This window comes from Camelus bactrianus, chromosome 5 (assembly GCF_048773025.1).
Source record: "Camelus bactrianus isolate YW-2024 breed Bactrian camel chromosome 5, ASM4877302v1, whole genome shotgun sequence".
Classification (NCBI taxonomy): Eukaryota; Metazoa; Chordata; class Mammalia; order Artiodactyla; family Camelidae; genus Camelus; species Camelus bactrianus.
In genome coordinates, this window is record NC_133543.1 from 41,278,017 (window position 1) to 41,303,530 (window position 25,514).

At 36.9% G+C, this 25,514-nt stretch overlaps 1 protein-coding gene and 1 non-coding gene across 8 annotated transcripts in view; both read left to right on the forward strand.

Moving 5' to 3' along the window:
- GPD2 (glycerol-3-phosphate dehydrogenase 2) overlaps positions 1-25,514 on the forward strand; it is a 193,444-nt gene that overhangs the window by 103,402 nt on the left and 64,528 nt on the right. For 6 of the 7 annotated variants that reach the window (XM_074363688.1, XM_074363687.1, XM_045507693.2 and 3 more), the window contains exons 3-6: positions 6,066-6,237; positions 19,879-20,003; positions 21,291-21,388; positions 22,382-22,545. In XM_074363688.1, coding sequence (XP_074219789.1) covers positions 6,066-6,237; positions 19,879-20,003; positions 21,291-21,388; positions 22,382-22,545 — 559 coding nt within the window. Of the gene's footprint in view, positions 1-6,065; positions 6,238-19,878; positions 20,004-21,290; positions 21,389-22,381; positions 22,546-25,514 lie in introns of those variants that run through there. The other variant, XM_045507695.2, reaches the window with a different exon arrangement.
- On the forward strand, positions 25,333-25,439 carry LOC123613216 (U6 spliceosomal RNA). The gene has a single exon (XR_006720569.1). It is a non-coding gene; the product is annotated as a U6 spliceosomal RNA (small nuclear RNA).

Below are 25,514 nucleotides of genomic sequence, written 5' to 3' on the forward strand. Positions count from 1 at the left end.
TCCCCTCAATCAACATATTCTAGGGAAGGTAGAGTGCAGATGTGTTTTTGCGACTCAAAGCCATATGAAGCCCAAATGAGTCTATCTCTTTTCATAATTATAAGGAGGGCTTTAGGCTGTGTTTACTGCCTCTAAAATAAACTTGGTGCTTAGCTTCTCAGTTGCAACACTTTCCAGCTTTTATGAAAAAAATAAACAAAAATAAAATGTTACTTTAAATGTAGTGTCAGAAATTAAATAAATTATCCTCAATCGTGCCGTATATTTTAAAAAAGTTTTTTGGAAGAACTGTTCAACAGAACCTCCACAACAGAACCATACCAAACAAACAAAAACTTTCTGCGTTTGGCAACTGGTGATATCTCATCCTGTGATAAGTATTTAGTCTGTTTCTTTGTTTTTTCTCAAATCATACGTAGAATCAGTATGGTGCAGCAGTGCAAAACTTCGTCTGTCGCCAGGCTGTGTAGGTTCAGTTCCCAGCTCCGCCGTGCACCAGCCGCACAGTCATGCACCAGATACTTCACTCATGTGTCTCCGTTACCTCTTCTGTAAAATGGAGATCATGATAGTTCCTAGCTCAAGTTATTGTGAGGATTAAATGAGTGAAAAAAGTAAAACCTTCATAGTAATGCCTGGCAAATAATTGCTGTGTACATAATTTACTTATTGTTTGTAAAGTCAAGTTTATTGAGGTATAATTTGGGGTGTAATTTACATGCAGCAAAATTCACCCTTTATAATATACAGTTCTGTGAGTTTTAACAAGTGCAGACAGTCATGTAACCACCACCACAGTCAAGATACAGAACATTTCTATCGTCCTCAAAAGCTCTGATACTTCCTATAGTCAATCCTCCCCTCCCCTCCCCATCCCCAAACTCTTGACTGTCACTGATCTGTTTTCTGACCCTGTACTTTTGCTTTTATGGCACGTCATGTAAATGGAATCACGCCCTGTGTAGACTTCTGAGTCTCGCTTCTTTCACTTGGCACAGGGATTGGCAAGGGCTGGGTAGTACAAGTCAGAGGCTTGCAGGCTGTATCTTCTCTGTTGCAACTACCCGACTCTACTATTGCAGTCATGCTCTGTGCATGAATGATTGAGTGTGGCCGTGTTCCAATAAAACTCTGTTTATTAAAACAGGTAGCAGCCAGATTTGGGTGGAAAATCATAATTTGTCAACCTGTGACTTAGCATAATGCTTTTCAGATCCATTCATTTTGTTGTGACTATCAGTAGTTTGTTCTCTTTATTGCCAATTATTATTCCAGTGCATAGATGCACCAGAGTTAGTTTAGTCATTCACCAGTTGAAGGATGTTTGAATTTTTAACTAGTTTTTGGCAGTTATAAATAAAGCCACTGTAAACATTTGCTTACAGGTTTTTGTGTGAACACAGGCTTTGATTTCTCTTGAGTAAACTAACCTAAGGAAGGGTTGTATGGTAAATGTATGTTTACCTTTATTAGAAACTCAAATTGTTTTCCAGAATAGTTGTGTTATTTTGCATTTCCATCAGCAATGTAAGAGAGTTCCAATTGTGTGGTATCATTCCCAGCACTTGGTATTGTCCTTTTTTTCTTTGTTAAATTTAAGCTACTCTGAAAAACTATGAAGAATCTCAGAAATCAGAATAAAGATGTTTACCTTCAACCTATATTAAGTTGAAAGCTCTTGAAGGGTTTTACACATGGAAATGACATTATTTGGGGTTTGAAATGTTTACCCCAGCTGCAGTCTGGAGAATGACTTGAAAGAAGGAAAGGTAAGTGTGTGAAGACCTGTAGGAGGATATCATTTTAGTTAGGGGAAAGGGAAGACACCTTGACTTGAAAGGGGGCAGTGAAGATGACATGACTTAGATGTGAGAATTTTTTAGGAGGTGGAGTTTATAGAACTCAGTGACCAATCAGATGTGGGACTTAAGAGAGTGGCACAAGTGATTAGATATATAGTAGTGCCTTTACTGAGCTAAGGAAAACTGACAGGGAAAAAGATTCAGGGAGATAAAGTCATCAGTACAGTCTGACAGAGATGTGAGGCATCCAAACGGAGGTGCCAAGTAGGTAGTTTGATACCAGGGTTCTGGAGAAGGGGAACACAATTGAAAGTCAGTGCGGTGTAAAGATAGCTGATGACATGGAGGTAGATGAGACTCCCTAGGGAGGCTTTTTAGTGATCTGAGGAAAGTGAATGGGACAGACCCAAGGAGACCCTCAGTGTTTAATGATGGGCAGTAGACAGATACCCAAGGGAAACTAGTAGAGAGTGGGTTCAGGAGGTTGGAGAGAGAGCATTTCAGACAGTCGTCCTCCAGATGCTGAGGTGAATGAAAAGTCACTTGTGTGCTGAGTTGATGACTAAAATGAGGGATGAAATGTGCTGATTGGATGTATCAGCATAGTGGACACTGGTCAGGGGTGGTGGTGCTAATGTTGCTGTGTATGAGAAAATCATATTAAAGTGAGTTGAGGAGTGAATAGGAAGGGAGGCAGTAAAAAAAAAGCAAGGGTGTACAGTTCTTTCAAGAATTTTTAGGCTGATTGTTAGAAACATATGTAAGGACATTTTTTAGTGTTTGTTCAGATGAGACAGGTTGGAGCGGACCAGTGAGAAGGTTGAGGCAGCGGATGCAGACAGGAGAAGCAGCGTGGTCAGTAGAGAGATACACACAAGGCACGAGAAATGCCCACCAGATCTAGCGGACTTGCTGAAGAAGAGATCCAGCTGAGTTTAATATTCATCGTTATGCCCTGTCAGCACAGTAGAAAGGGGGCTTTTCGTATTATCAGGTTCTAAGGGACTCTGTTGTAGTACAGTCCTTACAGTTATTTTCCAACTATTTCTAGACAACTTACCAAGCAGCAAATGTCAGCACAATTCTTTGGATGTGTGAAAATGCTCTGGCAGTTTAGTCACTTGTCAGTCTCCTGTCCAAGCCTTGCCCATCTGTCATGGCCCAGTTGAAACCCTCAAAGGAAAGACTCTCCCTCTCTAATCTGAATGGTCATAGCCTGGTGCTTTTTTTCCTCTATTCTGGCATTTGTTCTCATATGTATTTGCTCTGTGTGTGTGTGTGTGTGTGTGTGTGTGTGTTTATTCTTCTTAGATGATAGAAGACAAAGACCCTGACTGAAAGGTGTTATCTTCTTCACAGCCCTTAGCCAGTCACATTTATTTAGCTTGTTACTTTAAATGCATGTAAATGTGAACTTGGGGAGATGGTTCTTAGCAGGCAATTAGGAGGAATTATATAAGGAAGAATAAGATTTTTTTGTGTCTTGGCATCTGAATTAATAGCCTAAAAGATTACGGTACCTTATTATAACCTTTTGTTTTTGTGAAACTTAGTAAAATATGTTTTGAAAGTTCCCTTTTATGTGCTATTCAGGAACCAAAGGATTTAGTAGTAATAACAGCTCTTAGGTGGTACTTAACAGTTTGCCAACAACTTTCGTATTCCATTCAGACTGCAGGTAACTTGGAGGTGTAGAGACAGAGACATCACAGGGGTTTAATCCTGTGCTGCAAATGAAGAAACCAAGGCCCAGAGAGATGATGAATCAAAAGTCACATTACTGGTAAACGCAAGTGCTGAGACCTAAGCCAGGACCCTCCAATTCTAATCCAGCTTCCTTCAGTGTACTCTGTGGCTCCTAGATTTATTTTTATAGAAATCCAATTGACCTGATAATAATTAAATACAATTGTAAGGAGCAATTTGGCCTATTTTATTTAAGTCAATACAAATTCACTTATCAGAACAACCTCTGGGCCAGGGCTAAGATCCCCTTTCCTGGAACAGTCTTGGCCTTGTGGTTCAGAGCTTTGTTGGTGGCCCCTGCAGAGAGTGGGAAGAACGCTGCCCTAACGGGTTGTGCTGATGCTGTGATTCAGAGAAAAGGAAACAGAGGTCACAGGTCATGGATAACTACTAAAGCAGTGGTGGCCAGTGCTGTTCAATAGGCTGAACATACCTAGTATTAGCATTTTGGAGAAAAAATAAATACTTAGGCCATTTTCAAGGCTTTTAGCTCTGACTTCTGGCAAGTACTTTTTTTTTTTTTAAGACTAGCATCATTTTTAACTTAGGATGATAAGTTAGATTCTCATAAAAGAACTAGAAATAGGGAAGGTCATTTTCCTTTAGGGAGACTAGGGCTAGCTGTAAGTGTATTATTGTTAAAGCTTTCACAAATTGAAAATAGTGGATATTAAATATGTAAAATCTATCATTTTATGTTAAAACACTTAATAAGGAAGCCTCTGACTAAAATCTTTACATAATATTATTCCCATTGGCCATCGTTGATTATTAAACTGAATAATAACTTCTGTTGAACATTCTTTTTGTCTTTTGTTATTGAAGTACAGTTGATTTACGATGTTGTATTAATTTCAGGTGTATAGCAAAGTGATTCAGTTATACATATAAATGTATATATGGATTCTTTTTCAGATTCTTTTCCAGTATAGGTTATTACAAGATATTGAATATTGAATATAGTTTCCTGTGCTATACAGTAGGTCCTCATTTATCTATTTTATATATAGTAGTGTATATGTATTAATCCCAAACTCCTAATTTATCCCTCACCACCAACCCTTTCCCTTTTGGTAATTATAATTTTTTTTCTATGTCTTTGAGTCTGTTCTGGTTTGTAAATAAGTTCATTTGTATCATTTTTTTTTCAGATTCCACATATAAGTGATATCATATGATATTTGTCTTTCTCTAATTTAGTTCACATAATGTAATAATGTCTAGTTCTATCTATGTTGCCGCAAATGGCATTATTTCATTCTTTTTTATGGCTGAGTAATATTCCATTGTATATATGTGGTATATGCACACACGCACACACCCACACACAGAGATCAATATTTAGGTTACTTCCATGTTTCAATATTGTAAATACTGCTGCTGTGAACACTGAGGTGCATGTCTTTTTGAATTAGAGTTTTTTTCTGGATATATGCCCAGGAGTGGGATTGCTGGATCATATGGTATGTCTACTTTTAGATTTTTAAGAAACCTCTATTGTGTTCTCCATAGTGGCTACACCAATTTACATTCCCACCAACAATGTGGGAGGGTTCCTTTTTCTCCACAGCCTCTTCAGCATTTATTTGTAGACTTTTTAATGATAGCCATTTTGACCAGTGTGAAGTGATACCTCATTGTAGTTTTGATTTACATTTCCCTAATAAGTGTTTTTGAGCATTTTTTCTTGGGCCTGTTGACCATCTGTATGTCTTCTTTGGAGAAATGTCTATTTAGGTCTTCTGCCCATTTTTTGATTGGGTTATTTGGGGTTTTTTGACACTAAGCTGTATGAGCTGTTTGTATATTTGGAAATTAATCCCTCGTCGGGTGCATTGTTTGCAGATATTTTCTCCCATTCTGTAAGTTGTCTCTGTTTTGTTTATGGTTTCTTCTGCTGTGCAAAAGCTTTTAAGTTTAGTTAGGTTTCATTTGCTTATTTCTTCTTTTATTTCCATTACTGTAGGAGATGGATCAAAAATGTTGTACTGATTAACCTTATAGATCCCCAAACTCTAGAATATACTTTTGTCAGGGGAATTAAGAAATGAAAACATACACTTTTAAGAAATTGCAGAAAGGCGTAGAGTGCTTTTTCCTCCTCCTTTCCACACTTCTAGTTGTTATCTGAATAAATGACTGCTACTAAAACATTTCCTTATGTTCTCCTATAAATTGTCTTAAACAAGATATTTGGGAATTGCTGTACAGTGTGGGAAGCAATTGAACTTGGCTGTATGTGAAACCAGAACAAGCAGTTGAGATATTGAATCTGAAACCAGGTGTTCCATGGATAAATAGTTATGATTCATGAAAAAAAAAAAAACCCACAAAATTTTAAGGACTTTTTTTTTTTCCTTCTAGGCACTTGATTCTATAACTCCAAGTGGACTATGGACTATGGTCTAGCTTTGGTATTCCTTATCTCTGTTACAAATCTCTTCTTTAGGTATATTGTAAAACTGATTACATTGGTATGCCAGACAAACAACTGAAAATGGTCTCCTCTTACCTCAGGTGAACCTGGCCTTTGTTGAAGCAGCAGATTACGTGTCAGAACCTGTTAACAGGGAGCCTCCTTCCAGAGAAGCTCAGATACTGACTTTGAAAAACACATCTGAATTCGACATCCTTGTCATTGGAGGAGGAGCAACAGGAAGTGGCTGTGCCCTAGACGCGGTCACCAGAGGTTAGTCCTGGTGTGGTAGATGGAACACAGATAAAGGTTTCATCTGTCCTGCCTGATATAAACACACAATGTGCATTCTCTGCTGCTAAAGTCACATTTCTGTTGCATTTCTTAATTTTCCATCCTCTGGAGCACCTTCTTATTTTAAAAATATAGGTACTTGTGGAATTTTAAAATTAAATATAACTTGGTTTTCACACTGAAATGAGTTTATTTAAAAGGACAATTTATATTCCTTGAATTCATTGATTTGGTGTTCTGGTTAATTTTTTTCTAATACATAGTAAAGTGCATTTATATGAAATAAAAATGTTTATGTAGCACTTAAAATCACATTTATGTCAGTGAAGGGTAGAAAGATTTATTAAAATGAATTAATCTCTTAAAATAATTCTTTTTGTTTCTGTATCTCTTAAAATCATCTCTTCCAATGAAGTATGGAATACAGTTTGGGAGACTCCAGTTTATGTGACTACATACTGGAAAAGACTAATCTATAGTTGTGTCACTCTATTAGAAAGCTTTAGGGAAAACATGCTGACAAGTTCTTTCGAAATGGAAACAGGACATATAAAGAAAAATATTTTAGTATGGAACACCAGTGCTCTTACATTTACATATGCTATCTTTATTGATTTGTTTCTTTTGCCTGTGGTTATTAGTGTGGAGTTAGGAATCAAAATCTGGGTACATATCCTGGCTCAGCTGCTTTATCAGATGTATACATGTACCTGTATACACACACACACACACACACACACACACACACACACACACACACACTCGAGCAGATTACTTAATTTCTCTAAGGTTCCTCATCTTTATTTTTTTCCTCTTTTTAAAATTTTTTTTAATTTTTGATTTTTGGAGGGGAGGTAATTAGGTTTATTTATTAATTTCTTTTTTTTAATGGAGGTACTGGGGATTGAACCCAGGACCTCTTGCATGCTAAGCATGTGCTCTACCACTGAGCTATGCCCTCCCTTCTTCCTCATGTTTCAAATAAGGGAAAAATACTTTCTGTTAATGACTGTTGTGAGGATTAAATGTGTGGTCATGAAGAGGATTCAAAACAGTGCTTGTCACATGAAGTAGAAACTCAGTAAATTATAGATAATATTATAGCTGCCATTATTAACATAAAGGCAAAAGACTTTTAGAACCAATTTTCCTAGAGAAATTATCCTTTGTGGTTCTTAGATATGTCGAGGTGAGCTGGGTACTGCTGCAAGGAATTTTGACTCTGGATTATTTTAGTTACTATGTAAGGTTCAATATTCATTGCAGTTTCATACTCAATGGTAATAATTTATCACATGGAATAATTTTTCTCAGATTAAGTTACTACTACACCTGCCCTAGACTTAGTTACCTTACACATCTGGTAAAACTTAGTCTACAGAAATGAAATAAATTTTGTGAGATTAGGCACACACAATAAAAAAGCACCCTAGATTTACTATGATTGCATAGGACCCCCACTTAAATTTTGATCTGTGTAGACTTCATAGCCTTGGTCTTTTTTGTCACTTCCAAAGATGGTAAATTCACAGTATAAGTACTGGAATCTGTTCTGTTGCCTAGTAAACTTGTAGAGAATTTTTATGTACTTCTCTCTCCTTCCATGGTTTATAATTTGAGCTGGATTATCTTGGACGTACTATAGCAGGTGGAGAGAATAGATGACGTTCCCTCAAGGTATTTGAATTCCACTTTCTCACCTAGAGGCCTGGGAAAGAGATGGAAAAAGAGGATATAGTCCAATTCTAATGGGAGGTCTTGTTTGGGACGGCCTCAGTTGTCCTGGGACTACCCCAAGGGTTAGAATTTACCAGATGACAGTTTTCTGTGTCCAAGATCATTTCTCCAGTAGGATTCAGAAAAACATATTTCTTGGTGTCTCCAGTTATGTTCATGCTACGTACTGAAGTATATAGCAATTCTTTTTATTTCATTTCAACAAATATCCTCTGAGTGCCTGTTTTATGCATGGCAGTATTCAAGGCACTACGTGAGGTACAAGGATGGTTGATCCAGGCAGCACCCTTAGGTGCTCCCAGTGCTGCAGTGCTTGCTTGTTTGGACTGAGTTACCTTACAGGGAATATGTGCCTTTCAGAAGGTTTGGGGGCATTGTCGCCTCTACGTAGAATGGTCTGGAGAAAGCAAGCTGCTGTTCAGCATAGGTGAATTTTAAGAGGCAAACACTGCTTGTTGAAAGTGTGCCAATCTGAGGGAACATGCAGGAGGAACAGCGTGAAGGCAGCGTGTGTGAGAAACAGCCCGTGGTTCAGGCTGTGCAGGGAAGACGAGAGCAGAGCGGAAAGGCAGGCCTGGGCCTGGAATGCCAGGGGAAGGCCTTTGGACTTCCCTGAAGAGACCACTTTGGGACACCCAAGAGTGTTAGTGATGAGGAAGGGTTAGGCAGTAGGGAAGAGGCAGGCATGGGTATGAACTTTTAAGAGATCTAGAGACAAATAAAGGAGAAAGGACGGAAGGACGGAACTTGCTAGTGTAGTAGGAGTGAGGAAGGGAGGCAATGTGTGCAAGAATGGTTTTTTTCTTTCTTTTTTAAGATAGGAGCAATCTGAATATCTGTAGACTCAGAGGAGAACTTTAATATGTAAATAGTAAAGGCCACATGTGGAACAAGATCTTGGGAAAATACAAGGCATAGGCTATCAAAGGTGTATCTTAGCTTCGGCAGGATAGTAAGAGAAGTTTCTCAGAGACAGAAACAAAATGTAAAGATTCTAAGATACAAGTTTATGTGACTGTGAAGAACCAGGTTTTTTTAACTGAAGTATACTTGATTTATAATGTGTTAGTTTCTGGTGTACAGCAAAGTGATTCAGTTATATGTATGTGTATATTATATAGTCTATACACATATATATTCTTTTTCAGATCTTTTCCGTTATAGTTTATTACAAGATATTGAATATGGTTCCTGTGATATACAGTAGGACTTTGTTGTTGTTTACCTATTTTATATATATAGTAGTTTATATATGCTAATCTCAAACTCATAATTTATCCTTCCTCCACCCTTGCCCCTTTGGGGACTGTAAGTTTATTTTCTATGAAAAGCTATTCTTAAACACTCAAAAATGAAGTGAGATGTCTTCCTTATGAATAAGAGTAGGGGACTTGGATGTAGAAAAAGTTTAGAGAATGTGATAGGAGTAGGGGCTACTTTGCTCTGGTTGAAAAAGGATACGTGTGTGCGCGCGTGTGTGCGCGCGCGCTTGCGCGCAGTGTTGCTTAGAGTTGGGACAGAGGAAATACACAATAGGGTAGAATCCCAAATTGAGAACTGACTGGGTGTCAATGATTGAAGGAGAAAATGAGAAATGATTCTGTGAAGGCAAGAAATTGTTTCAGTGGAAACCTAGGACTGGTAGGGAGAGGGGAAGTAAGCAGAGTTGGAAACCCAGAGAGGTAGGGTGGGTTGCAGAACCCTGAGTACAACAGCAATAAGGCGACACTGATTAAGTGGCTTTTATTCCTTCTCCCCTTTTGGAATGTCTCACTGATGCTTGCTTTTGTGCATTTTCTAGATTTGTATCTTTTTAAAAACACAAGCAAGATCCCACTGCAGTCATTATTTTGCAGTGTGTTACTTTCAAATGACAGTATATTTAACCAATCTTTGCATGTATATGGTGTTTATTCTTTTCAATGGCTGAAAAATTCACCCCAAAGGTGTTCTTGTTAATTATTCTTTAGGTCGTTCCCAATTTTTGTTTTGTTTTGTTTTGTTTTGTTTTGTTGTTTAAAACTATACTGTTTTTGAGTCAACAGCTGAGCCAGCTCTGAGAATAAATATAAAGACTAATATCTGTGTCCTTGCCCTTCAAGGAGCTTATAGTTTATTACTGTTTGCTGAACAAGCACATTTTTCCTCTGGGCAGTAAAGGATATTAATCAGGATGTTGGCAAATGACTGTGGGTGATGATAGTGATGATGGTAATTTTGAAAAGATAAGTGTTTCCAGAGCCAGAATGTTGACCAGATTTTTAATACTTATATTTAGTAACAGCTAAGAAAACAATGTACTTATAATATCTCTTGGCATATTGATTGCTGTCTTTTAAAATAAGTGGCTGTATGTCTTATTTTATATATATGGAGTTATGATTTATAAAAAGGATAGATAAACCTTAGTTTGTATTTCTTTTATTATGCTAGTTGGTAGCCCTCTGGAGGTAGCATTTGTAATTAAAATGTATAGAGATGTTGAAGTTAACCCATATTTATCCTTTTACTACAATTTCTGATCATATCAGTAGCCTTCTGAAGTGTGAAATAATCGTGGGCATTTGGTTAATGAATTGTGCATTGTTGCTGTTCATTCATGGAATTTGCTCTTTTATTATATTTGATGCTTCACTTAACAACAAATTTTGCTTTCTCTGCATTTGATATGTTTTTACCAAATTATTCCTGATTGTATCCATTAATCTTTAGTCACATTTGACAAAAATAAATTACTGTGATCTTTTAAAGTTACCAGTAATAATTAGATTTTTCAGGACATCAAAGTTTTAGGGGAACCACTAGATGTTAAAGGGCTTGTATAAAAATGCACAAGCTTTTTGATAAAATACTATGCCCAAATTCAATTTTGGTAATGGATAAACAAAGACTGTAAAAGGAAGAGAAAAAGTCATGAAGTTTTCATGATGAACATGTATTTGCATTCTTACTATCTGCATTTTCTTGAGAATCAATTTTCATTTGTTTCATTTGGGAATATTATTTTATAAACATAATATGCACAATTCTCCTCACGTTCTCCTGCAAGTCTTGAGGATCGATAGAAATTGCTTCTCTGTTTAACACCTCTGTGGCCAGTCCCTGGGCAGAAGCACAGCCTTGAAATGCAGTGATAGGCACTTTGCCCCCAAAGAGAGCTGGAGTGAAGAGAATCTGACAGATACAGTCACTCCCTGGGGCGGTTTCAGGATGGTTTTTTTTCAGTTCTTTTTGTTCTTTTATGTGACTTTACCTGTATCTATCAGGGATCACCTTGTACATTTTTGGTTTAAAACCTGATTTACAAACTTAACCTTTATGGCTTCAATTCAAATTCCAGAGAAGGCTGCCTCTTGCTGGAAGAAAACATTCATTGTAGTTCTCTTGTTTAAAAATGTGTATATACTTTTAGTTTATGAATGGTGCCTGCCTAGTAATTCCTGAATTCTCACTGCAGTTCCTTTAAGTCTAAGGCAGTAAGTATAGCATAGCGAGTAAGGATGGGCTATGAAATTAGAACGAAGTGGGATCAAATCAGCTTCATCACTTTCTAGCTCCATGACCTTCGACAAGTGTCTTAACCTTACAGAGAGCTTCAAGTTTCTCAGACATAAATGGAGGATAACAATGACACTCTTCTACTTAAGTAAAGGTTTGTGAAGGAGAGGAGGTGTGTGCATTGCAGAAAAGCAAGAGTTATGGAAGATAGTGTGTTCTGGGAATTACAGCTCTCCATCCCTCACCCCCTTCCACTGCCACCCCGTTCCTGTCATGTATGTAGAGAAAATCCTATTCCAGGACTGAAGTGCAGCAGATGAAAGTGTACTATTTGCTGGACACTGCTAATTAGACTAGGTTGCAAATTGCTACTAAAATTAATCTGGAAAGTTAATGTAATTTAGTGATTACATTATAGTGATTGTCTTTGACAGGAGCAGGGTGGGGAGGATTTGAGAAACTGCCAAAGTTATCTGGAAAAATAATCCTTTGAAAGTTACTAGGCTAATTTTGAAAAAAATGGTGATAAACGAGATGGAGCTCTGTCAGATATTGACATATATTCTAAACCTACTTTAATTAAAATAGTTTGCTAAAGGAGTAGAGAGATCAGTGGAACAAAAATAAGACTCTAGAAATAGATCTAAATACATAAAATTTAAAATATGATAAAGGCAGCATTTCATATCTGTCATCATTGGTTGTTTAATAAGTGATGGAGTATTCACTTTCTGAAATTTTACATATATATATTCTGTTTATTATACTCCATGTGGATTGAGGATTTAACAATAAAGCACCACAAACCTATTATAAGAAAGTATATGTAAATTTTAAAAAATTGGAATCGGAAAGATGTTTTTAAACATGACACCAATAAAGCCATTTTCCTTCTGAAAAATCCTGTTTAATTTCATAAAAATTAAAAATTATCTATGGCAGAAATATAATAAACACATTTGAGATTGGAAAAATAACATATCAGGTAGGGTCTGTTTCATATTGTTTTCAACTTTTCTATAGCCTTTTGTTTTACTATGTCTATGATTAAACACATAAAACTGGATTCTTTTATTTTTACTCTTTTTCCTTTAAAGCATTTAATGAACTTCTTCCTTGCTTTTTTGTAATTTTTTTTTTTTACTCTTAATAGGCAGAATCTGTCTTTCAATAAGTAAGTTTGGTCCATCTCCATTTATTTTGATGCCATGTGCTTTTATTTTGTACTTTTTACTTTATGTCTTTTTTTTTTTTTAACTTTGCTTCATTTCCTTCCTTCCTTTCCTCCGTATTAAGTCAGTTTTTCATCACTCTCTGTTTCTGTACCTTAAACTCTATAGATATAATTGCTGCCACCTTCAAGTCCCATCAGAGACTTTTCTTAGAACCGAACTGAGGCTCCTGCCAGGTGTTGATCTTGGGCATCCTCTCAAGCCAGCTGATGGTGCCCTCGCCCAGGTGTTGCTCTCCAGGCTGTGTCCATCTTCCTGTCTCCTGGGCATCTCCCAGTAAATAGTCCGCAGCCCAGACCACAGTCAGCAGAAGCTCTTCAGCCGGCACTCCAGCACTAGTGAGCCTTCCTCACCTCTCCCTACAAGGGAGACCTGTATTCCTCTTGCCCTTCAGGAACTGAACTCTTTGTTGTCTTTGCCTGTTTCTAGACCCACATTCCACCAAGACAGAGGCTTTTGGCCTAACTACTCTGCTGGGAGTTTCTGCTACATTTCTGGTCCATGAAGTGTTTATTCTGGAGTCAACCATGCCTTAAAATGTGTGTGTGTGTGCATGTGCATGTGTGTGTGTGTGTAATATATATGTATGTTAAATATATAAATATTTTCTGTGTTTGGAGAAGCACAGGCATTCAAAGCTGAACTTACAATGCCATATTGGTCAAAATTTTACTTATAGCAGTATTTATAGTAGCAAAAAGTATAGTCTGGTTTAATAAATTGGGTTCATTCAGTAATCAAAAAAGAGGTTTATAAGTATTTACAGGGAAAATGGCTAAAGTGTATTGTAAATTGAAAAACAAGTTGTGAAGAAGAAATTTGCTAATTGTATTTGTGTCTGAAGCAAAAAAGTACACAGGTTCATAAGCATAGAAAGCTTCTGGTAGAATGTATGGGACATTTTTAATAGTTAAAATTGGTTATGTCTGGGTTTTGTAACTAGGAGGCCAGAAGTGTATTATTCTCTGTTTTCACCCTTTTATATTGTTTGGATAGTCCTTTTCTCTTTGAACATTGGCTGTTTTTATAATAAAACAGTAAAAAGAGAAAGCAACACTTTTATTCCCCTGAAATGGTATTAGTATAAATAATGTTATGACTTTATTCATTTTTGTTCCCACATAGTCATGTGTGAACTTAAGGAACACAATGTATGTTAATAATATGTTCTAAATTAACATAGTATCTCCGTTACTAGTTTATGTTTCTAATATAAAAGTAGAAATAGGTATTAAATAACCAATCCAATATTATACAGTTCTATAAAGTATTAACATTCACTGTTAGAAAATACTAGGCTTAAATCATAGGCGTCCTGATCAGGAGGATTCACAAGCCAGGATTGCTTTACAGCTTTACAGGAGTGTTATTTTTTAGAGAAATTGATCCTTTGTACAAAATACTCAGCCTTTGGGTTAGTCCCTTTTCTTATTAATGGTAGTGGCTCTCTGAAATCCAAAAGTAAGTGCCCAAAGCTTTTCTAAAGAAAGATAAACTCCCTTTTCCTTAAACTACATCATTTTTCCTTCATGGGGCATGTGGCTTTAATAACTATGCTTATGGTACTAATGTACAGAGGGTCTAAACTTTTTGATTTGTGTTATTACCTTGGTGCCTCTGACAGATAATTCATAGCTATTACTCTGTCCTTTCTATTTAAAAATAGTTAATGTCACAGCTAAAAATTTATTCTAATGAAATAAATATGCAGAGAGTTTAAATGAAAATATAATCTTGCAATACTGTGATCGTGAAGGTAGGAAACAACTCAAATGCTCAAAAATAGGGAATTGAATAAATAAATCATTGTAAATATTTAATGTATTACTAGTCACACATTAAAAATGAAATTATAGAAAATATGTATTGACATGGAGACATGTTTGCAATAAACAATGTTAAATAAAAAAATTAGTGGGATATATCATGTGATCCTCTTTTGGTAAAAATGTGCATATGTGATTATATACATGCACAGAAAATGTGAACATTTAAACACCCAAATGTCAACTGTGGTTATCTCTGAGTGGTGTGATTACAGGAGAGTTTTATTTTATTCTCTTTACTTCTCTGCATTTATTATATTGAGCATGTTTGCATGCATAATAAGATAATCAGTAAAAGGTATTAAAATACACTTCTGTTCTACTTCATGTTGTGAAAGTTAAATGTCGTACCATTCCTCCCCTTAGATGGTAGTTCTCCCTCTATATTTATCCAACTGTCTTGATCCATGAGTTAGTTTAGTTGGATGTGCCTGCTGGCTAGACATTCTTACTCAGGGCAGAAAAGGCAAATCTGTGAAGAGCTGTGTTTAGTTCACACCGTGCCCCCCCCACCCACCCAGAAGATACAGTTTTAACTTGCTAAGAGATGGGCTGAAGATGACTGTAAGGTAGATTTCAAGTTGACTTTCTTCTTCTGCTCTAACTAATCTTGTTATTCCACCTAGGAATTTCAGCGTTGCCTCACTCCAAATATTAACGCTTTACCACTGCCGTGAAATTCCTGAGGATGCCTACTAAAAGCAATCAATTATAAAAGCAAAACAATCAAATAATCATACCACTCCTAAATGATCTAGTTCATCTCAGCAGTGATAGAATGTATTGTTTTCCATAAAAAGTGACTTCTGAAAAGAAAAGAAACAATCTATTCCTCATAAAGTCTTGAACAAGTTTAGTGAATTATTTTAAATGTAGGCCAGCCCTTCACTGCTGGGTGTGTGGGGAAGTCATTCTTTCTACTGTGAGGAAAGAGCTTCCCCAGTTCCTCAAACGCACAGCCAGGCACAGTTGCTTGAAGCATTATTATTTTTTTAGGTGCCTCATAATTTTTATTTTTATTATTTATTTTATTTATTATTTATTACTTTGTTATTTTTTTTACATTGAAGTAAAATTGATTTACAATATTGTTATTTTCAGGTGCACAGCAAAGTGATTTGGTTATATGTATATATGTATATTCTTTTTTGATTTTTTCCATTATAGTTTATTACAAGATATTGAATATAGATCCCTGTGCTATGCAGTAAATCCTTATTGTTTATCTATTTTATATATAGTAGTGTGCATCTGTTAATCCCATACTCCCAGTTAGTCCTCTTCCCTTCCCCTTTGGTAACTGTAAGTTTGTTGTCTATGTGTGAGTCTTTCTGCTTTATAAATAAGTTCATTTGTACTATTTTTTTAGTTTCCGCATATAAGTGATATCATGTAATATTTGTCTTCCTCTATGTGACTTACTTCACTAGGTGTGATAATGTCTAGGTCCATCTATGTTGCTGCAAATGGCATTGCTTCATTCTTTTTTGTGGCTGAGCTGGGTACATTATTTTTGATCACTTTCAAACTTATTTTACCCAAGATGCAAAATGTTAGCATTGAATGTCACTTAAAAATGTTGTTTATTCTCTCTGAGGAAATAAAATAGCACTCTCTCTTCACTTCTTTGGTTTATACTTAACAAAAAAAAAATCTTAATTTCAGATTAGAGGGGAAAAAATTTGGACTTTTGAGAGGTGAAGCAGAAAAGAACACATTGGGTAACAGAACTGTGCAAGAGCACTATAAGGCTTTAAAAAATGTCATTGTCTTTGCTGTAGTTTATCAGTTAAGGAAGGGGCAGTTTTGACTTCTAATAATGACTTGATTTTGCATTACTTTCCTTCTTCCTCATTCCATCATTCACATCCAACAAAAACGAGAAATCCAGAACATTTAGTATACGCACAGTTGAACATTTTAAAATGTTCTCTTTTTTAGAGTTTCTATTTTTCTGTGTGTGGTTCCGAAAACTTTTGGTGGTACTTTTAGGTTACATGGTACTTTAATGTATCAATTTAGCTATAACTTTAGAGACTAAAGTTTTATTTTATTTTATTTTATTTTATTTTATTTTATTTTATTTTATTTTATTTTATTTTTGGTCTGGAAGGAGCAGTATCATTTCTCTTCAGAAATTCTGGTGGGTTGCCTGACAATATGACACTAGAAATAATGGGATAAGAAAAAGACAGCCTGTTTCGACCGAAGAGCCCATTTTAACTTTTGTTGGTATTCAGTAGGGTTTCTCACATAAGTACATGTGAATAACTTTTTTAAATGTCCAATTCTTGCAAAAGCAGTTTTGAGGCTTTAAAGTGTTAGCTCTCACTTAAATATCCTGAAATATCCTCCTGAGATGGCTTGCTAGTTCCTAGAGTAGTTCCCTGCCTCACACTGTGTCAGTCTTTGGAAAGAAAAACAAAAATCCATCCTCATAATACAAGCCTGTAACATTCTCTCTTCTTGTCACTCTCCAGTACTGTCCTGTGCCTCGTGAGGCTGGGGTCTTCATCGCCCCCCTCATGCTGTGTGGCACTGGTCCTCTGGAGGGTCCCGTGCCTCCAGCCCCACCTCCACCCTCACAATCAGAGAAATCTTTCTAGAACATTAACCTGATTTCTCAGCTTTAAACATTTTGGTGGTTCCCTGATAGGCAGCATGGTAGTATCTCTCAAAACAATATCTGAGAACCTCTGGCAAAATATAAATTTGATTCCTTTTTGAAAATGATAAAAAATTAACAAGCACACCCCTGTTCCTCCAGATGGATACTTGTAACTGAGTACCGTCCTCAAGGCCTGGCTTATTGGTGTTGGTACCGAATCTCGTACTTTTTAATGAAGCATTTGCTTCTCAAACTGATCCATGACTTGCCTGGTTTTGGAGGCATTTTCCTTTCGAGGAGGTCCAGACATTACTTGTGAGAAACAGTGGCCCCCAGGACAGGGTCCAGATGCCCCAGTGTGGATGAAAGGCCCTTTGTGATCTGCTTTTTACCGTTCCTCCCGCTGGATCTCCTTCACATAGTCTCTGTACTGTGCACTCCAGCCCCTGAGTGACAATCAGACCCCGCATAAGCTGGGCCATTTCTATCATTTGCCCTTTTCTTGCTTAAGCTGCTCTTTGCCTGTGGTAACTCCCTCCCTCCTCCTTTCCATCCATTTGAACACATCCTCCTCTGTAGACTCAGCCTTTCTCAAAGACTGCATCCCCACGTACAATTTAAAAAACTCCTAACCTAACCACAGAAGTGGCCTCGCATCATTGTTGCTGAATTCTGTTGGTTAGAAGCAAGGCAGTAGGTCCAGCCCCCACTCCAGTGTAGGGGATTACGTACTACGAAGTGGGATAATTGAGGACTGTCTAAGACATCTTCTCCCACCGCCTTTGAGTACCTTTGGTGAGTGGGAGCCACGGGCTGGATGGGAGGCTGCTTATCCTCGTCTCAGTCTTATGTCCCTGCCTCTCGTGGTGTGGGCATCTTAATGCCGTGACTGATTCCAAGATTGGAAGAGAGGTGTCTTTGAAATAATCTGGCTCTTAAATGCCATTTGAAAGTCAACTCCCTCATCTGATCTTCAACTGAGGAAAAAATGGCATATTTTAGTGCTGGAAGAAGAACTCTCTGTGCTGGACTTACTAAGAAAAGGTGGTAGAGCTCACCAAGACTGCATTCTTAAGAGACTGCAAATGTAATCTTGACTAAGCCATTTTGGGTTGATGTCTTGAATTTAATTTTTAACCCGCTTTAAGATAGGAGTCCTCTGCGTTTTCAAATGTAGCGCCTATGAAACTTTGCTTCGCTCTGTTTACTGGCCTGTCTTTGGGCTGGGAGCTACTTGACACCTTGGTCCACACCTATTTCATTTCTAACGTCAGCACTTTGCCTGGCACTAAGGCGCTCAAAAAATATGTACTAACGTGATACACTCTTCTGTGTTTTTAATATATCCCGCACTAAATTTACTGAGCATTGCTAGTTGAGAATTTTGCAGATCTTTTACCAGCATAAATGCTTCACAAGAGTGACCTGGGTCTATGATACTGATAATTTCTGTGTTATTTTGCTAGTTCATTAGAGCATTAACAGTTTTTGCCCTTGAATCAAAGTCTCTACTTTTCTCTCCACAGTTTCTAAATATTTTGTCCTTTTGAGTCAAGGGAATTGCCCTGATTTTATGATGACATTTGGGTACAATATTCAAAGTGTTAAAAGTTATAAAAACGACCCTTTGGTATTAAATGTAATAAATGGCTCTGAGTTGAATATATGCACAGGTTCTCTTATATGAGCTTTGTGAGCCCAAACTGCTCCAGTTACATATTCGCATTGTAATTGGATTCTATGTATGACATTCTCTCATTCCCCAAGAGTAGGCCAGGCCATGAAAATTCCTCCTGGCTTGGTGTTGATGTACGCTTTGGGTCTTTTGAAGTGTTGGATTTCATCTCTAACTCATAATGGATGGGACCCATAATGCTGTTGGTCCTACCCCACTCTGAGAAGGCAGGGGTGTCTCTGTAAGAAAACAAACAAAACAAAAGGTTTCTCATTCCCAAGAGAGTTATTGCACCCCTCAAAGAAAGGGGCAGTAGCAGGATGATTTCTAGAACAGACCTGCCTTTGTTCAGCCTCACCTTTACCAAAAATATTGTCTTTCTTTACTCACAGATAGTCTATACTGGGTTCATCTGTCCTGGCTTCTATTTTCTTTGTAATTCTACAATATTGTGCTTGCTTGTCCTTAGTTAGACTATAAACTCCCCAATATCAGAGGTTATTCTCTCCTTTCTTCTTCAGTTTTGATGTCTTTAATCTCTCTTCCCATTGATACCCACTCTCACACCGCTCCAGAAAGAGGAGCCCCGGCACATGGGGGGCTATTCTAGGTTTACAGTTGATGCATTAGAGTTGACTGGACATGAGGGGCTGGCACGTCTGGACTCTTGTGATGAGGGGTGAATGTGAGCTCCAGAAGGCTTCATAGCAACACTGAGCTAACTCTACATGGATAAAATGGGGCTCCCCTTCGACCCTCTGAGCGCACCAGAGTATGTTACTGCCATGAAATTGCACTGTAATATCTTCTAGTTGTGATTCATTCACAGTTTAATATGCTTCTAGTTCTGGTTTGACTTTTCCCCCAGGAAGAGACTAAAATCTCTTCATTATAATATAGACAGTGTACTGCACTTTGAATACAAATTTATCCATGTTCAGAGTAATTTTTCTTCTGATTGTCTCTACCCTGGAGAAGTGCCTTTAATGAATTACATACAAATTGTGTAATTTAAGAAGTTAATTTGGTTTTCTGGTTACACAGGACTAAAAACAGCCCTTGTAGAAAGAGATGATTTCTCATCAGGGACCAGCAGCAGAAGCACTAAATTGATCCATGGTGGTGTGAGATATCTTCAGAAGGCTATCATGAAGTTGGATATTGAGCAGGTAATTGTGTATGCTGGTTGTTAAACAAAAAATGCGACTATGCTTTTTTCTACCCAATTAAATCAGTTTTTTTTTTAATGGCTTTTAGCATTTCTTCCTACTGAAAATACCTGTTTATTGTATTCTGCTGGAGTGTCTTTCAGGAGAGGTGTGCCGGGTTTTTCCTGTAGTTTTATGTTTATGGGGAGTCAGGGTCTTTTTCTACACAGGCATGTCAATGTAGCAGATTTACAAAATCGCTTTTGATTGTGTTACCTTTTAACAATTGTGATTGGTTTTGTTTTTGTTTTGGCCAATGGCCACTAAATTGCTGTTTCCCAAGCGGTTTCAGCAGAGTTGTATTGTAATACATGAGGAGTATTAAACTGATCCTCTTCACTGGATATGCAATCCTACTGCATATTGTCACTGACATATTCTTAAGGAAAAGATGATCTGAGTCATGCTTTTTTTTTTATGTCACACTTTGTTGTGTCCAGTCTGCCACCATTTGAAAACTGCCAAGACAGTGTGGAAGATGACATTTCCCAGAGGGGTGGAAAAAAAAAAAAAAAGAAAAATCAGCTGAACTCCTTATCTGCTTTTCGTACATGGAAAACACAGCAACGCTAACTTGACATTGTCAGTTTTGAATCTGTCCTCTCGTGTCTGTTTGGCATCATGATGGACGTAAAGAAAAGAGTATGGGGTTTGGAATCAGAAGACTTGTGATGTGTTTCAGCTTATATTTATTCAATTTCTATGAGCCTCAGTTTTCTCGTTTGTAAAATTAGCATGGTGATAGTAATGCCGAGTCTTCAGAGGAGGGGTGATGATATGGACTAAGAGTAAAGACAGCAGCTTTTTAATGATAATCTATAAAATGCTGTGCAACTCCTAAGTATCATCTCTCGGGCTAGTGGAGGCAAGAAGGAAACGTTTAACATGGATTTGAACAATCTGTTATCTCTTACATGAGAAAATATTATGGGGGACTGAGAAAAGGGACAATGCAGAGAATGCAAGATAAATTGTTACAATAATCTTGTAACTCAAGTCAGGAAAATATCTTACACCTGGGAACTCTGACAGCATGTTTTTCTCCTATGCAAATACAGTTAAGGTTTCTAAAAAATCTTTCAGGTTGACAGCATGATGTATTATTAGAAATTTGATTAGGAGGGAGCGATCCTCGCTCAGAGGTAGAGAGGTTTCTGTGTATCAATCAGTTGGCAGGGTGTCTATTTGCCATTTGAAAATATTATGATCTGTTACTGCCAAACTAATTTTCTCTGTTTTGCTTTTCAGTACAGGTTGGTAAAAGAAGCCCTTCATGAGCGTGCCAACCTACTAGAAATTGCTCCCCATTTATCAGCTCCGTTGCCTATAATGCTTCCAATTTACAAGTAAGCCTTTTGGTATCATCTATATACTAGCTTATCTGAGGTCGATAGAACAACACAGTGTTAATGGAAATAGTTCCTCAATGTGTATTTCTTAATGTAGTTTTAATTGGTCCTAATCTTTAATCCTTTTAAAATATTTTCCTTTGTTTTATTTAAAAGTGAGACGTTTCCTGAATTACTCTCTGCTGACCCACCTCTAAGGGTTAGATCTTAAAGGCAAAGGAGGCTATGTTCTGTATGTGTAATTAGTAGTTTCATACTTCAGTTTCTGGGAGTCCACAGACGAGCAACTCCATGTGCCCTGGGGAACAGAAGAAGGTCATTTGCAGACTGAAATGCAGAGTTGGAAAGAATCTCCTGCAAAATCGGAACCTGACACATAGCAACTCCAAACCCAAGCCATTTTGTGTCATTTTAAATTTCTGAGCTGACCAAAACTGAAATTTAGTTTGGAGGTGTCAGATTATAAATTATTAAACCCAATTTTCTGAATGTTGTTAGAGCTATCTGAGAAGCAGACTTTAGAGTGCAGGCAACAGGGAGAAGTGGATAATGTAACTGTTAGCTGCATGAGTGTTGTGGAGGCCTAGAAACAGATTTTGCCATTTTTATCTATATTTTGTCATAGATTACTTAGGACATCTTAAGCCAATGATTTTCTACCCTGGGTGTTCATTAGAGTCACCCCGGTCCTTGCCCTAGTCTAGTTAAATTGATCTCTAGCAACATGAGACCCAGGCACCTACATTTATTATTGACACTCCCCGGAAAATTCTAATATGCAGTCAGGAGACTCACTGCTTAGAGATGATTCATTTACGTAATAATCCATAATCCAGTAGGGCTGGTGTCAGAACATTCAGGCACTTCTCTTGTTCCTTTTGCAGGACACTATTAGATATACTTTCCTTTTCTTGATAAAACGTATCTTATAACTTAAAGAGACATTCTGTAATGTTACACTCTGTTTCTTTTCCTCTATTTATGCTGTAGGTGGTGGCAGTTACCTTACTACTGGGTAGGAATCAAGCTATATGACCTGGTTGCTGGAAGTAATTGCCTGAAAAGCAGTTACGTCCTCAGCAAATCAAGAGCCCTTGAGCATTTCCCAATGCTCCAGAAGGACAGACTGGTAGGAGCAATTGTCTACTATGATGGTATGTGTTTTTTTTTTTTTTAAAAGATACTTTTCTCTCACTCATGACCCTTACAGTATATTCTTAATGAGATAGTTTTGCACTCTAATTAATGCTAATCTTACACAACACACAAACACATGCACACACACATTCACCATTTCCCTTAATACAAGCTGAAAAAATCCACACAGTGTTTTGCTTTCAGTATTGTCTGTTTTTGTACATTCCTTTTCTTCTTTGATTTCAAATTTGTGTCTCATGGTTGCTTTGGTCTGTTTTCCATTATTGTGATTTGGACCCCACCTTCATGCCATTTATTTTGGTATATGTTTGCCAGTGAGTACTTGCCTTATGAACATATTATAATGTTGAAAGCAGCTGAGGATCTGTTAGGTTTTCTAGATGAAACCTCTATTTTCAAGGGGTTATAAACCTAGAGAAAAATGCCCGCTGGGCTGCAATTGACATGTTTGTATTTTGCACAGGACACAATTCTTGAACATATAATTTATGTGATGAAGTTGGATGAATGTTGCATCTGTTAAACCAAACTCTCAGTTTTTATTGCTTATTTTATTGTTGTTAGATGTTTTTCTAACAGTGACATTATCTAGTACCCATTTGTCACATGTTCAGTGTTCATTCTTTGTGTGTGTGAACAGTATAATTTTGTACACATTTATTTGAGGGAACTAACCACTTAATGTATCTCCAGATGGACCGCAATACAATACACAGCGACATAGGAAACGCTGTTTGTCAACTTTTACTGTAGTTTTAAAGGGTGAATGGAATTGGAAAATAGTCCAAAGATGTCTATAAGGAAATATCTGGACACAGATAATTGTGTGTGTTCTAAAAGTCTTAGAAATTTTGTGACACAAAGGACAGCCTAGGCTCTACAGCTCAGTGAGGTTTTGTTTTTGTTTTTTTTAACCCCCATTATGTGATGTTTTATAATTAGTGTTAGATATCTAACTCTTAGCATGAAGAAATTTTATTTGTTTTTTGTTTTTCCAGGAGACGTTGGTATTTATACTTCATAATAAGGGATATCCTTAAGGCTACCACCCATTTCTTTCTTCTTAGTGTTAGGTCCTGAATCAGTTTAGCTGTCAGGCTTTCATGTATGAATGCAAAGTGTGTCTGTGCGGATGGGACAATGGGGACTAACTCAAGAAGATGTGTTAGGAGCAACAATATTAGAAAAATGTTAAGGGTCTTAGACAAACATTAGAAGCTAGAAAATTCACAGTTTACAGTGCCTTCCAGCATCTAAACGCCACGGGGGAGGCACTTAACTACTTTTTTGGTGCCCTTGATTGAGCCTGCATGTTAAAGGACAATCTTCCTGTGAATTTTCTTTCTCTGCTTCAGGCCCTTAACGTTCATCCATTGTAGTTTGTTGGGTGATTATATTAAAGAGGTTTTTGGTCCAGGAGGAGTCAGAAAGCATTCTGCAAATGGCCCCCGCCTTTCCTGACATGGAAGTGTTTGTGCCCTTTGCCTTTTAATTTTAATCCTTCCCATGCAAACTCTCTCAAGTACTTGGCCATTTTCTCTAATTCATGTGATATACTGAACACTAATTATTTTTATTTTTCACTTTTATTTGTTTTTTTAGCTTGTGCATATTTGAATCTCCTTAAGAGGAATATTAGTGGATGTGATATCTGAACTTGTGACATCCTGTCTTATGTTGGTTTGATATTGTTATAAATTATAGATTCTTATCGATTCTAAAGATTCCATCAATCCCTGGAGAAACCAAGGGAAATCTATGTCATAAAATGCAGAAGAAATATTATCCTACTAGGATCAAGGGGAAGAAGAACTTCTTTAGTCTAGAATTGGATTGTATAGCTTGTTACGGCTTGTTACAGGTTGCAAAATTATGAATTTAGCCAAGATTATTGAAAATTTTTAAACTTATTATCTAAAATAATTTCAAAATGATATTTGAAAATTGATTGTGAAACCTACGTCTAGAAGGAATAAAAATAATTCTAGTCACTGGAAATAAATAATTTCTTTTTTAACCTTGTTCTGAAATGATGCAGGCCCAACTATGTCATGCTTGATGCAAAACAAACAAGAATGTGAAATACAGTTTAGTTCTCTGGTTTCACAGCTATATTTACAGACGGGCCAACTCTTGTGATACCTAATGATGTGATGAGCAAATTAAATACCAGCATGGAAATAAGGTAGAAAGGAGCATAGAGTAAAGGAATTAAATGCAATAAATTCGTGTTCAGAGGAAGGAAGGGATGACTTGCCCCTTGACCAGAAAAATAACATCATCTTGCTACCAAGTATTTCAGAGAGGAAAAAATACTTCCTAAACATTTACCATTGCAACTGAAGCCTACAACTGTTTACACTGTAATTTATAAGATAAACCTTTCTTAGCAGCAACAACAAAAAATACTCTTCTTCTTAAACAATCATTATGAGACTGTAATAACAGTCACCCAAATGATTTCAAAATGCATTTGGCTGCTTGAAATATTTTTTTTAACATAAAAAATAAATTTTTGAGTTGAAATTCACATAACATAAAATTAACCATTTTAAAGTGAACAGAAATAACAATTTTTATAACTCCCACCTTGGGAGAATCTTGATTATAATGAAAAAGTGGTGCAGGTAATTAAATGAACTTTTAAAAGCTACAAGAAGTTTTGCTTACTAAATAATCTTATTAGTAATACATCACACAGTTACTTAAGCACCAGTGAAAAGCTAAATATAACGGTGTGAAAATACAGTCAGACTAGTAAACATCACCATTAAGATGGATAGGTTCTCACTTTGGCAGCATATATACTAAAATTGGAACGATACAGAAAAGATTAGCATGGCCCCTGCACAAGGATGACATGCAAATTCGTGAAGCATTCCATATTAAAAAAAAAAAAAAGATGGATGGACCAGTACCTGAGAGAATCTTTAAGATTCTTTCAAGACTGAGATGTTAGGGCTGT